Consider the following 13,856-nt stretch of genomic DNA (forward strand, 5'->3'; position numbering starts at 1 on the left):
AAGATAGAAAATCAGTTCTCAGCTCTCCTGTGTTCTTTGCTGTCTTTATACTATAAACAGTGATAAACACTGTGTTCTAGTGGTGATAGATAATCAGTTCTCACCTCTCCTGTGTTCTCCCCTGTCCATTATACTATAAACATTGATAAGCAGGATGTTCTAGTGATGATAGAAAATCAGTTTTTACCTTTCCTGTGTTTTTTTGCTGTCTTTATACTATAAACAGTGATAAGCAGGCTGTTCTAGTGGTTATAGGAGGTGAGAACATTTTATCTATCACCACTAGAACAGCCTGCTTATCACTGTTTATAGTATAAGGACAGCAGAGAACACAGGAAAGGTGATAACTGATTTTCTATCATCACTAGAACATCCTGCTTATCAATGCTTATAGTAAAATGGACAGGGAAGAACACAGGAGGTTCTAGTGGTGATAGATAAACAGTTCTCATCTCTCCTGTCCTTATACTATAAACAGTGATAAGCAGGGTGTTCTAGTGGTGAGAGAAACTCAGTTCTCACCTCTCCTGTGTTCTCTCCTGTCCCTATACTTTAAACAGTGATAAGTAGGCTGGTCTAGTGGTTATAGACAATCAGTTCTCATCTCTCCTTCTCTTCTGTCCTTATACTATAAACAGTGATAAGCAGAGTGTCCTAGTGGTTATAGACAATCAGTTCTCCCCTCCCCTGTGTTCTCTCCTGTCCTTATACTATAAACAGTAATAAGCAGGATGTTCTAGTGGTTATAGACAATCAGTTCTTCCCTCTCCTGTCCTTATACTATAACAGTGATAAGCAGGGTGTTCTAGTGATGATAGAAAATCTGTTATCACCTCTTCTGTCCCTTATACTCCTCTAGGTATCTTCATGCTTCTCTAAGGCGCTCAGTTACAATGACTGAAACTGCTGCACATGCTCGTTAGTAAGTTCCTTTTCTAAAGACCAGAAGTGGAAGTTCACTACTGGGCATGCCTGCACTCATCTCCGAACTGCTAAACAGAACATAAGACAGCATTATAAGTGTTGTCTGGGAATAAGTAACTTTTAACAGGTGCCCGCAGTCTGCCTCCTCAATGGAAAAAAATCATACTTGCCTACTCCCCACCCCTCTGGTCCTGCACGCCAGCTAGCATGTGTACATCTCCTGGTCCTTGGCACAGGCATGATCATCTGCACCTCTGCAGCCAGAGTCCTTAGTGGTGGTGTCTCTTGTGGACACGTCATCGCTGAAGCCAATCATTGGCTACAGCAGAGCAGATGATCATGCAGGAAGCAGCTGTGAAAATGTACTTATTCCCAGACAACCCTTTTATGGCAAGCAGTGAATATGACAGCTATGCTTTTTACAGGTTTCTTTTATTTTCATTCAGACTTGCGCATGATTTTCAGCATTTCCAGGACATACATATAGAGCTTTTCTAAATTTTCTAGGAAAAATAACAGTGTATAACATGTATAAGGCTCCATTCACACGTCCGCAAATGGGTCTGCATCCGTTCCGCAATTTTGCGGAACGGGTGCGGACCCATTCATTCTCTATGGTAACAGAAAAGATTCGGACAGCACACAGTGTGCTGTCCGCATCCACATTTCTGTGCCGCAGCCCCGAACTTCCGGGCTTCGGCCCCGAACTTCCAGTCCACGGCTCCGCAAAAAAATAGAACATGTCCTAGTCTTGTCTTGCAATTGCGAACAAGAATAGGCAGTTCTATAGTTATTAAAAACATCATGCATTGCATATTTACATAAAGGAAATTTGAAAATTTCAGACATTTTATTCCAATAACTATGGTTTTAAGTTCTGTCTAAGTGGCCTAATTACTTAACATGACTTAACGTCCAAAATTCCGGAACACTTGCCGGAATGCCGGATCCAGCATTTTTTCCCATTGACATGTTTTCCGGCAAAACGGATCTGGCATTGTGGTCTGCGCATGCTCAGACCGCAAAAAATGTGAAAAAAAAAAATGCCGGATCCGTTTTTCTGGATGACACTGGAGAGACTGATCCGGCATTTCAATGCATTTGTCATACAAATCAGGATCCTAATCCGTCTGACAAATTCCATCAGTTTACATACATTTTGACGGATCCAGCAGGCAGTTCCGGCGACGGAACTGCCTGCAGAAATCCTCTGCCTCAAGTGTGAAAGTACCCTAAATTATTGCAAGAGTCTTAACTTTGGCGTACCGACTCCACAGCCCTGAGAGTGGAGTCCCCACACACATAGCTGTCAGCATGGCTTCATCAGGGGGAGTGATGGCAGTTAGACCCCCACCAATCAGATATTGACCTATCATGAAGATAAGTTATCAATATTTTTATGGAAACAAAATCCGAATGTATACGTTTCTGCTATGTCCTGTAGTATTAGTTGAATGCAACTTTATATGTACCTCAAAATGCTGCCTGCCTTTTAAGATGAAAACGTCATTATAGAACAAAAGGGCATAGAAAGGGGGTGATAACTAGAAAAGATGGTGTGATCCTACTGCTAAAATGAGCCCTGGTCCTTAATGGGTTAACTATAACCTATCATCATTGTGGTTTCATTACTTGCGCTAACATTGAGCAACATCCATTTTAACATCTCCGAGAACTCCAGAAGTATATGCTACATGCACAAGACCAGCTGGCTGACTCACTGCCTGCTTTCACAATATCAGAGGTCAGCAGGCACGAGCTTGAAGGAATGGTATACCCTCCCCTGACTCTGGGAGTGTTTCCTCTGGGAGACGTCATTGTGTGAATAGTTAAAGTCGAGTACTTGAGACACACAGCAGCATTGACAGACAGGAACAGTGTGACAGCAGGCTGAGGAGATAGTCAGGAAGGAGTTTCTATGAACTGCATGGAATTTCCTCAGGTTTCATGTGTTCTGTGCTAGCTTGCCCAGGTGATTCACACAGCAGGAAGTCTGCAGACACTTCAGCACTGGGAGCTGCCCTGACTCCAGTAGGCAAGTATATGGCTATCGCCTTCACTTTGTTCAGAATAGGCCTCCAGTATCTTCTAGAATAGATCTTAGGTATAGGCCAGTGGGTGCATGCCTAGAGGTTGTTGACAATACCCTCACTGTATAGAAGGTTGATCGGGGGGTACTAGGCATCATTTATTTCAGTAGGGATACATGACTTGGAAACATTGAGAAACTCTGGTCCAGATCAGTATTAGATCATGTACCAATATGTACAGTATTAGTATTGTTTTCCTAACCTCAGAATTTATCTTTAAATTATTAGGTACCTATAGATTCTCTTTTTTATTTGGATGTCCTCTAACTCAGTTTGTAGACGATGTTCAGGTTGCATAGGGTTAAACTGGACATTTCAGCTACTGGAGGGTGTAGTGTATGTTGTTGTCAGTGCTGATGTTCACCAGTAGAGGTTACCCACATACTATTAGGCTCCACTGGCTTATGATATATAGATGATATGCTATTGCCACCCTCTTTTTTTTTTTGCATTGGCCCTATTATGGGTAATAAAACATTTAAGATTGCGTCAGCATTAAATACATGAGGTGAGCTCTCTGATGGCTCAGGCCATAGCTCCTCTCTTTGCGCTCCTGAACGCTCCATTTTGATTTGTCTATTTCAGGCATGCTCAACCTGCGGCCCTCCAGCTGTTCCAAAACTACAACTCCTAGCATGCCCGAACATCCTACAGCAGGGCATTGTGGGAGTTGTAGTTTTACAACAGCTGGAGGGCCGCAGGTTGAGCATGCCTGGTCTATTTTATTTGGTTATAGATATGTAACAGGAAATAAAGGAATGAAAACATGCCTGTCATACTGGTCGTGGTGCCATTCAGAATAGTAACCATGATGCAAATATGAACAGAGCCTTATGCAGAGGTGACCAGGTTTATCACTACAGTCGTTCTTTTGATTGCTTGACTCTTGTACTTGACTCATTTGGCCGACAGCTATTTCAACTGACTCCCAAATAACATGTGCTACTCTGAGCCGCTGCTCAAAACATCTTAACAGGGATAACTCATAAGGCACATTTAAATTCCACGTACCCGATCCTTTATTCCCCTGCCATCTGCCATCAGAGGAGTCTGGTAACCCCCATACGTACTTGATTTTGTCCTATTTTCAACTGAACATGTATTTTAATAAACTACTAGAAACATAGATAAACACAATAGTACATAAATCTCAGAGATCACAGCATCCAGTTATTGGTTTTTCTTATTTCAGAAAGAAATGAGTGAACTAGATGGAAATGACAAGGAACCTGATATACTTCAGGAGACACCTTCAGAGTCTGGAGCTCCAGAGAAACCTTTGAACGCTGAGACTGATGTACAGGCTGAAGACCATGTCACGGTTGCTACCACTGATGTTCCCTGTCTTACTCCAAGTAAAGTGGGTGAAGAAGGGACTCCCAATAAGCTCTGTGGATATCTTTATAAACTGGGAATGAAAGGGCCCCTGAAAGCTTGGAAGTACCGCTTCTTTTGTTACAATGACAAGAAGTGCCATTTGCTCTACTACAGAATGGCTACAGATGTTTGTCCACTTGGAAGTATAGATCTGCATACTGCAACTTTTCATTTCAGCATGGAAGCTGAAGAGGGAATATTTGAAATTAAAACACTGGCAAAAACATATATTCTAAAGGTGTGTAACTATTTTACATAATTTTTTACTATTTTACTCTAGAACAGTAAGTAAAGGCCAGTCACTTTGCAGGGACAATGTGGATGTCATAGCTGATTGCTTGAGTTTCCATCACCTGGAACCCCATTATCAAGGAATGGTATGTAAAGAATTGGGGTAACAAGCTAAGGAAATGTATCAATGGCAATTTCCTAACTGTGTATTATTATTGGAAATGTTCCCATAAAATCTCTAGGACTCAAAGGATTTCAAATTCCCCTTGCTTGCCAAGCAGACTTGTCAGGAGACTGTGCCAAATTGAGGTTGTTGTCCTTCTAATCTTATTTGTATTTTCACTAAGGCAATTAACAAGCATGCCAAGATGTACTGGTTGCAGCAACTGCAGCGGAAGAGATGGGAATATTGTAATAATACGTCAAAAATGACTATGTCTTCAGATGTTCTTGACAGTGATGACAATCTGCACAGTGCAGGTATGTATAAGATACATTAGCTCAACTACATTTGGATCTGTTTTATTATTCATCTTCCTATAGATGCTTAGTGCAATGTTCGGACCAACCTTACTACTGATCCATTTTTTTTCAGTCCACATATTAGACAAAACAAAATGACACTTCATTTTAAAGAAACATTATAATTTATATATTACTGTTAAATGAACAGAAGTAAAGGCTATGTACACCTTTGAAGTACATTTTTTTTTATGATTGTATTTAACTTATTTTTGGCTCAAAATCATGTTTTCAATTGGGCTATTGAGCTGTTTAGTCGCAAAGGGTTAACAGTTTTTCTAAGGGTCCATTCACACGTCCGTGTGTGTTTTGCCGATCCGTGGATCCGCAAAACATGGACATCGGCGATGTGCGTTCTGCATTTTATATAATATATATATTTAATAGAAATTGCCTATTCTTGTCCCCAATTGCGGACAAGAATAGGACATGTTCTATTTTTTTCGGTATCGGAATTGCGGACCCGGAAGTGCGAATCCGCAATGGGTCCGCAATTCCGTCCTGCAAAATGCGGAACGAAATTGCGGACGTGTGAATGGACCTTAACTGTGTGACTGGTACTTTCACTTTCACTTTATGCCACCTTATCTCTAAACTACTGAGAGGTCATAAACACTCATTTAAGCCACATTTTTATCAGTAAGATAAGGATTGAACTTTATTGAGTGATTATAATGTCAGAGAGCAGAGATAAGGAGTCCCTCTGCTCCTCAGATGACAGAAAAGAGAAAAAATACAGAAAAAAGGATTCCATATTGTTAATAAAGACCAATTGAAAAAATGATTTTTAGCTCAAAATAAATAAAATGCAAAGATAAAAAAATTGCCCCCAAAGGTGTACATAGCGTTTAAATGTTGGTTATAAAAAAAATTAGATTTTTTTTGCAATATAACTGATTTCTAGAGAGGAAAGGCTACTCAAACATGGATATCTCCCAATTGGTATGAGCACTGAATGCGTTTGGATTTTTAATTTTTTTGTTGTAAATTCTTTAAGTTTTCAGAAAGCAAAAATACAAAAACAATTGAAACAGAAAGATCATAAGAGTACATAAAAATACATCAGCATCACTGAATAGGCATATTAGGCATACTGCAGTACCTTCTATCTAAACAGGATTAGCAAAGTATCCGAGGAGAGACAGTACCCCCCAAATATAGAAGTAGAAACAGAAAAACAAGAAGAGAGAACAAAAATGGGGGGTGAGAGGCAGGGTACCTCTGGGCCCAAGAGACTAACAGAGACCTGTTGTCAGCAAAGCCCTGAAATTGAATCCAATGTCACCATGTTTTGTGAAACTTGGCATGTGTGCCCCTCACCGAAGCGGTAAGGTCCTCCATCCTTATGACCTCCTGAATTTTACTGAACCAGAGAGCTATGGTTAGAGCCAACATCTGTTTCCACAGACATGAGATACAAGCCCTTGCCGCAGTTGACAAGCGGATGTCCCTATGGTGAAGCAAAAATAAGGCAGGTAACTTAGGGAGAACATGAGATGTGAATTTAGAAGAGATGCGCCATACCTTTTCCCAGAAGCCAGCGAGCACAGGACACTCCCAAAAGACGTGTAGTATCAGGAAGCGGTTGGAAATAGACAGTGACGTTTAGAGGGCACCCTATACCACCAGGAGAGGACCCTGAGCATTTGGATTTTTAGCTCCTGGGGCATATTGACATACTTATTTCTTGCACATCATGTATATAATTGCTGTTTTATATATTTAGAATATATATATATATATATATATATATATATATATACACTGTACATATGTTTTATTTAAAAAAGGAAAAAATGAAAGGTGAAATCTGATTGGTTGCTATGGGCAACTAAGCCAGTTCTACTTTATACCAATTTGATAAATCTCCCCCAAAGAGTATTCTTAGGCAAGATCTTATGCAATACTGTATATAGTGGATATAAAAAGTCTACACACCCCTGTTAAAATGTCAGGTTTTTGTGATGTAAAAAAATGAGACAAAGATAAATCATTTCAGAACTTTTTCCACCTTTAATGTGACCTATAAACTGTACAACTCAATTGAAAAACAAACTGAAATCTTTTGAAGCACCTTTTGATTTTATTACAGCACTTTTTGGGTATGAGTCTATCAGCATGGCACATTTTGACTTGGCAAGATTTGCCCACTCTTCTTTGCAAAAACACTCCAAATCTGTCAGATTGCGAGGGCATCTCCTGTGCACAGCCCTCCAGATCGCCCCACAGATTTTCAATCGGATTCAGTTCTGGGCTCTGCCCGGGCCATTCCAAAACTTTAATCTTCTTCTGGTGAAGCCATTCCTTTGTTGATTTGGATGTATGCTTTGGGTCGTCGTCATGCTGAAAGATGAAGTTCCTCTTTTTAGCTTTTTAGCAGAAGCCTGAAAGTTTTGTGCTAATATTGACTGGTATTTGGAACTGTTTATAATTCCCTCTAGCTTAACTAAGGCACCAGTTCCAGCTTAAGAAAAACAGCCCCAAAGCATGATGTTGCCACCACCATGCTTCACTGTGGGTATGGTGGTCTTTTGGTGATGCGCAGTGTTGTTTTTGCGCCAAACAAATCTTTTGGAATTATGGCCAAAAAGTTCAACCTTGGTTTAATCAGACCATAACACCTTTTCCCACATGGTTTGGGAGACTTCAGATGTGTTTTTGCAAAATGTAGCCTGGCTTGGATGTTTTTCTTCGTAAGAAAAGGCTTTCGTCTTGCGACTCTACCCCATAGCCCAGACATATGAAGAATACGAAGATTTTTGCCACATGTACCACACAGCCAGTACTTGCCAGATATTCCTGCAGCATCTTTAATGTTGCTGTAGGCCTCTTGGTAGCCTCCCAGACCAGTTTTCTTCTCGTCTTTTCATACATTTTGGAGGGACCTCCAGTTCTTGGTAATGTCACTGTTGTGCCATATTTTCTCCACTTGATGATGACTGTCTTCACTGTGTTCCATGGTATATCTAATGCCTTGGAAATTATTTTGTACCCTTCTCCTGACTGATACCTTTTAAGAATGAGATCCCTCTAATGCTTTGGAAGCTCTCTGTGGACCATGGCTTTTGCTGTGGGATGCGACTAAGAAAATTTCAGGAAAGACCAACTAGAGCAGCTGAACTTTATTTGGGGTTAATCAGAGGCACTTTAAATGATGCCAGGTGTATGCTGACTCCTATTTAACGTGATTTTGAATGTGATTGCTTAATTCTGAACATAGCTACATCCCCAGTTATAAGAGGCTGTGCACACTTATGCAACCACATTATTATTTTTATATTTTTTCTTCCGTCCACTTAAAAGATTTCAGTTTGTTTTTCAATTGAGTGGTACAGTTTATAGGTCACATTAAAGGTGGAAAAAGTTCTGAAATGATTTATCTTTGTCTCATTTCTTTTTACAGCACAGAAACCTGACATTTTAACAGGGGTGTGTAGACTTTTTATATCCACTGTACATTACATATAGAGGGTAGACAAAAATTAGCAGATAAGACTTTTACAAAATTTGAATAAAAGCTGGTGTATAGTTATCAATACCTGCTCAGGTAAAAAGATGAAACAAATACAGCGGACAGGACACAAGGTAGAATTTAATAGGGAGGAAAAGGATTAATAGGGAGGGGAAATAATACACAAAAAGGTGCAGGTCACAAGTGCCTAGTATTGTCACGGCTGAGGATGGGGAAAACCCTCAGCCGTGCGATGCCAGAAGATGTTGGTCGCTGCATGGCCAGGACAGAGATCAGGGAGCAGGTCACCTCCTATCATATCCCTAACTCTGACCCTGACTCCTAGCTGTATGAGCCGACCCTGATGGTGGGAGGGCTCATACTCTGGAACCTTGAAGTCCCTCAACTAGCCCTCACGGTGGCCCTCAACTAGGAGCAGGGTAAGACGACCTGTTCCTCCTAGGCACGGAGGAACAGGAGTCTCACAGGCCAGGCTACAATAAAGGGGAAACATAAACAACTTATGGCAATGGCAGGTAAATGCAACAAGTATAGCACCTACCTGCCACAGACACAAAGCCTGGAACCCATGCAGAAGCACTGCTGTCCAAAGAACACACACGGACACAGCACACACCACACATCACACAGGAACCCAGGACCATAATCTGCAATAAACAAGCATACCAAAAAACACACCTTCATAACATCATGTGTGACAAAAACTTATGACCACAAGTGTGGCACACACTGGCAGATGGTAAATAACCAAGAGGATGCCTCCAGCAACCATGGCTGAAGTACCCCTCAGCATCTGGTCTCCAGAAAGGCTTTATAGCCCAAAGTAGCCACACCCACACTCAGACACACCCAGTGTTCACACAGAAAGAAGGGAGTTAACCCTTCCTACACCAGGCAGGGTAGTGAAGCCACTTAAAGGGAAAAGCACATAAACACACTCACCTGTTACCGCCGGCAACGGCATGCGTGGCAACCATTTCCTGAGGAACAGCCAGCAGGCCGAGACACTGCCACCACATGCACACAACACCAGACGTTGCCGCGGACAACCGCAAGTGAAGGGAGGTGTCACAGTGCATACAAACATAACCTCGTGCACAACAAACAGACAAAGTGCATACACAAAACTACACGTTACCAAAGACAACCGCATGCATGGACAGCGAGCCGCCCAGCAACCAGCTCAGGCTGCTCCACTGCCCAACAACCACAAGTTGCCAGCGGCAACCACACGTGAGGCAAGATACTAGCCCTCACCTGTGGTTGACAACAATACCAAACTGTGGGAAAATGCATGCGGGTCCCAAGGAGTCACGACCATGACCATGGTCGTGACAAGTATCCTTTATGTATACCAGGTTCCCCAAGTATTTCCAAAGAGTTTTATTTTATTCTGAATTTAAGCAATAATATATTTTATAGATTTAATTTCTGCAATTCTAGCGTACAAGTCTAATAGGGCTGGAGGGTTAGTTTGTTTCCAGTAGCGAGCAAAAAGGCAGTTAGCTGCCGTTAAAATCTGCACTAGAAGTTTTTTTCCACTATTGCGATTGCTCGTCCTCATAGAGACTCGTTATTTTCCGGCAGAAGATCCCTGTTTAGACAGCACGATCTGCTGCCTGCAAATGACGATTTAGGCTACTTTCACACCTGCGTTAGGTGCGGATCCGTCTGGTATCTGCACAGACGGATCCGCACCTATAATGCAAACGTTTAGATCCGTTCAGAATGAATCCGTTTGCATTACCATGAACAAAAAAAAAAAAATATATATATATATATATATTTATTTTTTTTTGTTCATGATGATGCAAACGGATCCGTTTTGACTTTACATTGAAAGTCAATGGGGGACGGATCCGTTTGAAAATTGAGCCATATTGTGTCAACTTCAAACGGATCCGTCCCCATTGACTTACATTGTAAGTCTGAACGGATCCGTTTGCCTCCGTACGGCCAGGCGGACACCCGAACGCTGCAAGCTGCGTTCAGGTGTCCGTCTGCTGAGCGAAACGGAGGACAAACGGTGCCAGACTGATGCATTCTGAGCGGATCCGCATCCACTCAGAATGCATTAGGGCTGGACGGATCCGTTCGGGGCCGCTTGTGAGAGCCTTCAAACGGAACTCACAAGCGGAGCCCCGAACGCTAGTGTGAAAGTAGCCTTAGCTGACCACATGAATGAGTCGATTACTCGATGAATGAGCTAGAATGAGAAGGAAGATAACATAGCTTGAAGATATGAAAAAGGTAAGAGTGTTCTTGTTATCAGGTCTACAATATCAGCAAAATGGAACAGTTTGTTTTGAAACCAAGGCTTAGACATATGTGTTGTAACACTATCCGGAATTAAGGGTTGATAAAGAAAAGAGGTAATTGAAGAATGTTGTGTGGCTAACGGAAACCGGCTACTACAAGTTTTCCTGATGGTTTTAGTAAAAGCCCAAATAAACCTGTAAAGGGTGTGAGGATTCGCTCTGGTAGATAGGACAAGAGGGTGCAGTATTGAGGCAAAGACATGTTTGTAACTCAAAAACTGCAGTGTTTATTGACCCTAGTTGCAGGTTTACAGTATGGCAATCCATTTTCAGTATTGGTGTTAGTTCACACCCAAAACAGTTCATACAGAAAAAACATTCACCTTTGATCCTGGGTGTTTAATCCACACCCGGCTGAATGCTCAGCCTCAGAAAGTCCACCTGCAGGCTTTAGGCGCCCTGCTCGCCTGACACACTGTCTTCAGCTTCCAGCCAACACACAGGCCTCAGATCGCAGCAGAGTTTCACACAGCTACAGTGTCAGAGAGGAATAATTCACCCACCCAGCACTTTGAGTACTCCCAGTAAGAGCCGTCCCGGATCAGCTATTTACAGCCATACTAGATAGCAAGGTGTCAAACAGCAACTGCTGATGACACAGAAAACTGTCTCTTACTCCGAGGCCAGGAACCTCGGTGACACATACCTATCATCTACGATGATTCCTTGTACCTTCTTACAAGGGCGAAATAAACCTGATCAGACAGGCTTGCATCATTTAAAGGGATTCTGTCACCAAGTTTTAGGCTATAGAGATACAGACATGCACGGCTAGATCGCCGCTAGCATGTCCGCAATATACCTGTCCTATAGGGCTGTGTGCTTTTATTTTCTTTAAAAAAGGATTTTAGAGATATGTAAATTAGTCTTGTAAGGTGCCCAAGGGTCTGTACGAACCGTGCCCAGCCCAGCACCGCCTATGTCCTCCGAATCTCCTCCTTTCGTCACCGATAGATTGCCGCGAGCTCGCGCATGCGCAGTTCCTTCCCTGAGGCTGATGCCTGCACAGGGAAGGAACACTATACCGGCACTGCACATGCGCGAGCTCGCGCATCGCGAGATTACAGCAATCTATCGGTGACGAAAGGAGGAGATTCGGAGGACATAGGCGGTGCTGGGCTCCTTCACAGGCGGGCGTGCCTGGGAACCAGGAAGGTTCGTACAGACCCTTGGGCACCTTACAAGACTAATTTACATATCTCTAAAATCCTTTTTTATAGAAAATAAAAGCACACAGCCCTATAGGACAGGTATATTGCGGACATGCTAGCGGCGATCTAGCCGTGCATGTCTGTATCTCTATAGCCTAAAACTTGGTGACAGAATCCCTTTAAGGTTTTGCATGGGGACTGCAATTGGTAGGGTCTCCAATAAATATAGGAGTTTATGGAGGATTGTCCTTTTAACAGCCGCCAGTCTGCCAAATAGTGATAGTGGCAACTTGGACCATTTATTAAATTGGTCTTGTTTATTACAGTATACAGTGGGAAAGTTGGATTTATATAAATCTGCGTAAGGAGGGGTTATATTGACCCCTAGATAGCAGAGTGAGTCCGTATTCACTGATAGAGAAAATTCATTTGGAGTTTCCCTATAGTATTGATCTTATAGCCCCATAGCTTCCCAATTCCTGTAAAGTAGAATGGAGATTAGGCAGAGAGATATGCAAGGTAGTTAGAGTTAGGAGGACGTCAACCACGACTAGAGAGATTTTACATTCCTTGTCCCTAACCATAACATCCTGAATATTAGGATTTAACCTAATGGCAGCAGTCAGAGGCTCTATCCAAAGTGCAAGCAATTAGCAGGACAGTGGACATCCCTGAAGTTTTTAATAGATATTGGTAGGGAATATGCATGCGGGAATTTGACAGTCGTTGTGGGGGTAGAGTACAGACCACGTATGGCCTCAAGAAAGGGGCCACTGAAACTGTAAGCTCTCAAGGCAGCAAACATAAATGGCCAACCTAATCAATCAAATGCTTTTTCAGCATCCAAACTTAACAATAAGCAATTCACAATCTCGAGCAAATCAATAGCTCTCCATGTATTATCTCCACCCTGTCGACAAGGTACAAAACCAACTTGGTCCTCGTAAATTAATGAAAGGAGAAAATAATTCAATCAAAAGGCCAAAACCTTCGTAAATATTTTAGGATCAGTGTTAAGGAGGGCCATAGGTCTGTAATTCTGACATTCTAGAGAGTCCTTCCCTGGTTTTGGAATTAGAGTGATATGAGTGAGACATACAAGTAAGGACCAAATTGCCTTGCAGAAAAGAGTTAAAAAGAGAGGACATGTGAGAAATTAATTCTAATTTAAAGATTTTATAGCAGAGATATAAAAACCAGGTGCTTTAGCCTCTTGGAGGTCTTCTATAAGATCTCTCCGCAATCTACTTTGTTGTAATAGGCCTATTAAGTAATGCTACTGCTTTCCCTAGAAAGAGTAAGTAGATTACAGGAACTCAGTAGATTGTTCCTAGTTTTCTTATGAATTGGTAAATTATCTGGTAAACTACAACCTAGAGAAGAAGGCATGGAACCTAGCAGATACACTGTTTGGATCAAAATGGTTCATTTTGGGGGCAGGTTCACAGTCTTCCCTAATCTAAATAACCCATCATTTATTATATGAAAACACTATACAGCAAATTCTGACTAATTTTATATGTACATAATTTAACTATGTATGAATATATTTAGTCATATAAGCAGGTTAGAAAATACTGTCTTTGTGCTCTTATCTTCTTCACTCCTGGCCCCCATCAGTGGATGCCACAGAGCTGGTAACGTCTAGCTTTATCCCTCTTCTGCTAAAAAATATGAACTAGGGTAAACTCTACAGCTGGAATCCCTGTGAATAATGTCTTCTGGAAACATTCTTTAGTCTGGAGAATACTATCACACATAAGATGCTGTG

General features: G+C 41.8%; 1 protein-coding gene across 7 annotated transcripts in view; it reads left to right on the forward strand.

The window, feature by feature from the left end:
- The first annotated feature begins 2,647 nt into the window (after positions 1-2,647).
- Positions 2,648-13,856, forward strand: part of TBC1D2 (TBC1 domain family member 2) — a 67,964-nt gene continuing 56,755 nt past the window's right edge. For 4 of the 7 annotated variants that reach the window (XM_040417846.1, XM_040417848.1, XM_040417847.1 and 1 more), the window contains exons 1-3: positions 2,776-2,955; positions 4,207-4,629; positions 4,970-5,102. In XM_040417846.1, coding sequence (XP_040273780.1) covers positions 2,872-2,955; positions 4,207-4,629; positions 4,970-5,102 — 640 coding nt within the window. In that variant the 5' untranslated portion in view covers positions 2,776-2,871. Of the gene's footprint in view, positions 2,746-2,775; positions 2,960-4,206; positions 4,630-4,969; positions 5,103-13,856 lie in introns of those variants that run through there. The other 3 variants (XM_040417850.1, XM_040417851.1, XM_040417849.1) reach the window with 3 other exon arrangements.

The sequence above is a fragment of the Bufo bufo genome, chromosome 2 (genome assembly GCF_905171765.1).
Source record: "Bufo bufo chromosome 2, aBufBuf1.1, whole genome shotgun sequence".
NCBI lineage: Eukaryota > Metazoa > Chordata > Amphibia > Anura > Bufonidae > Bufo > Bufo bufo.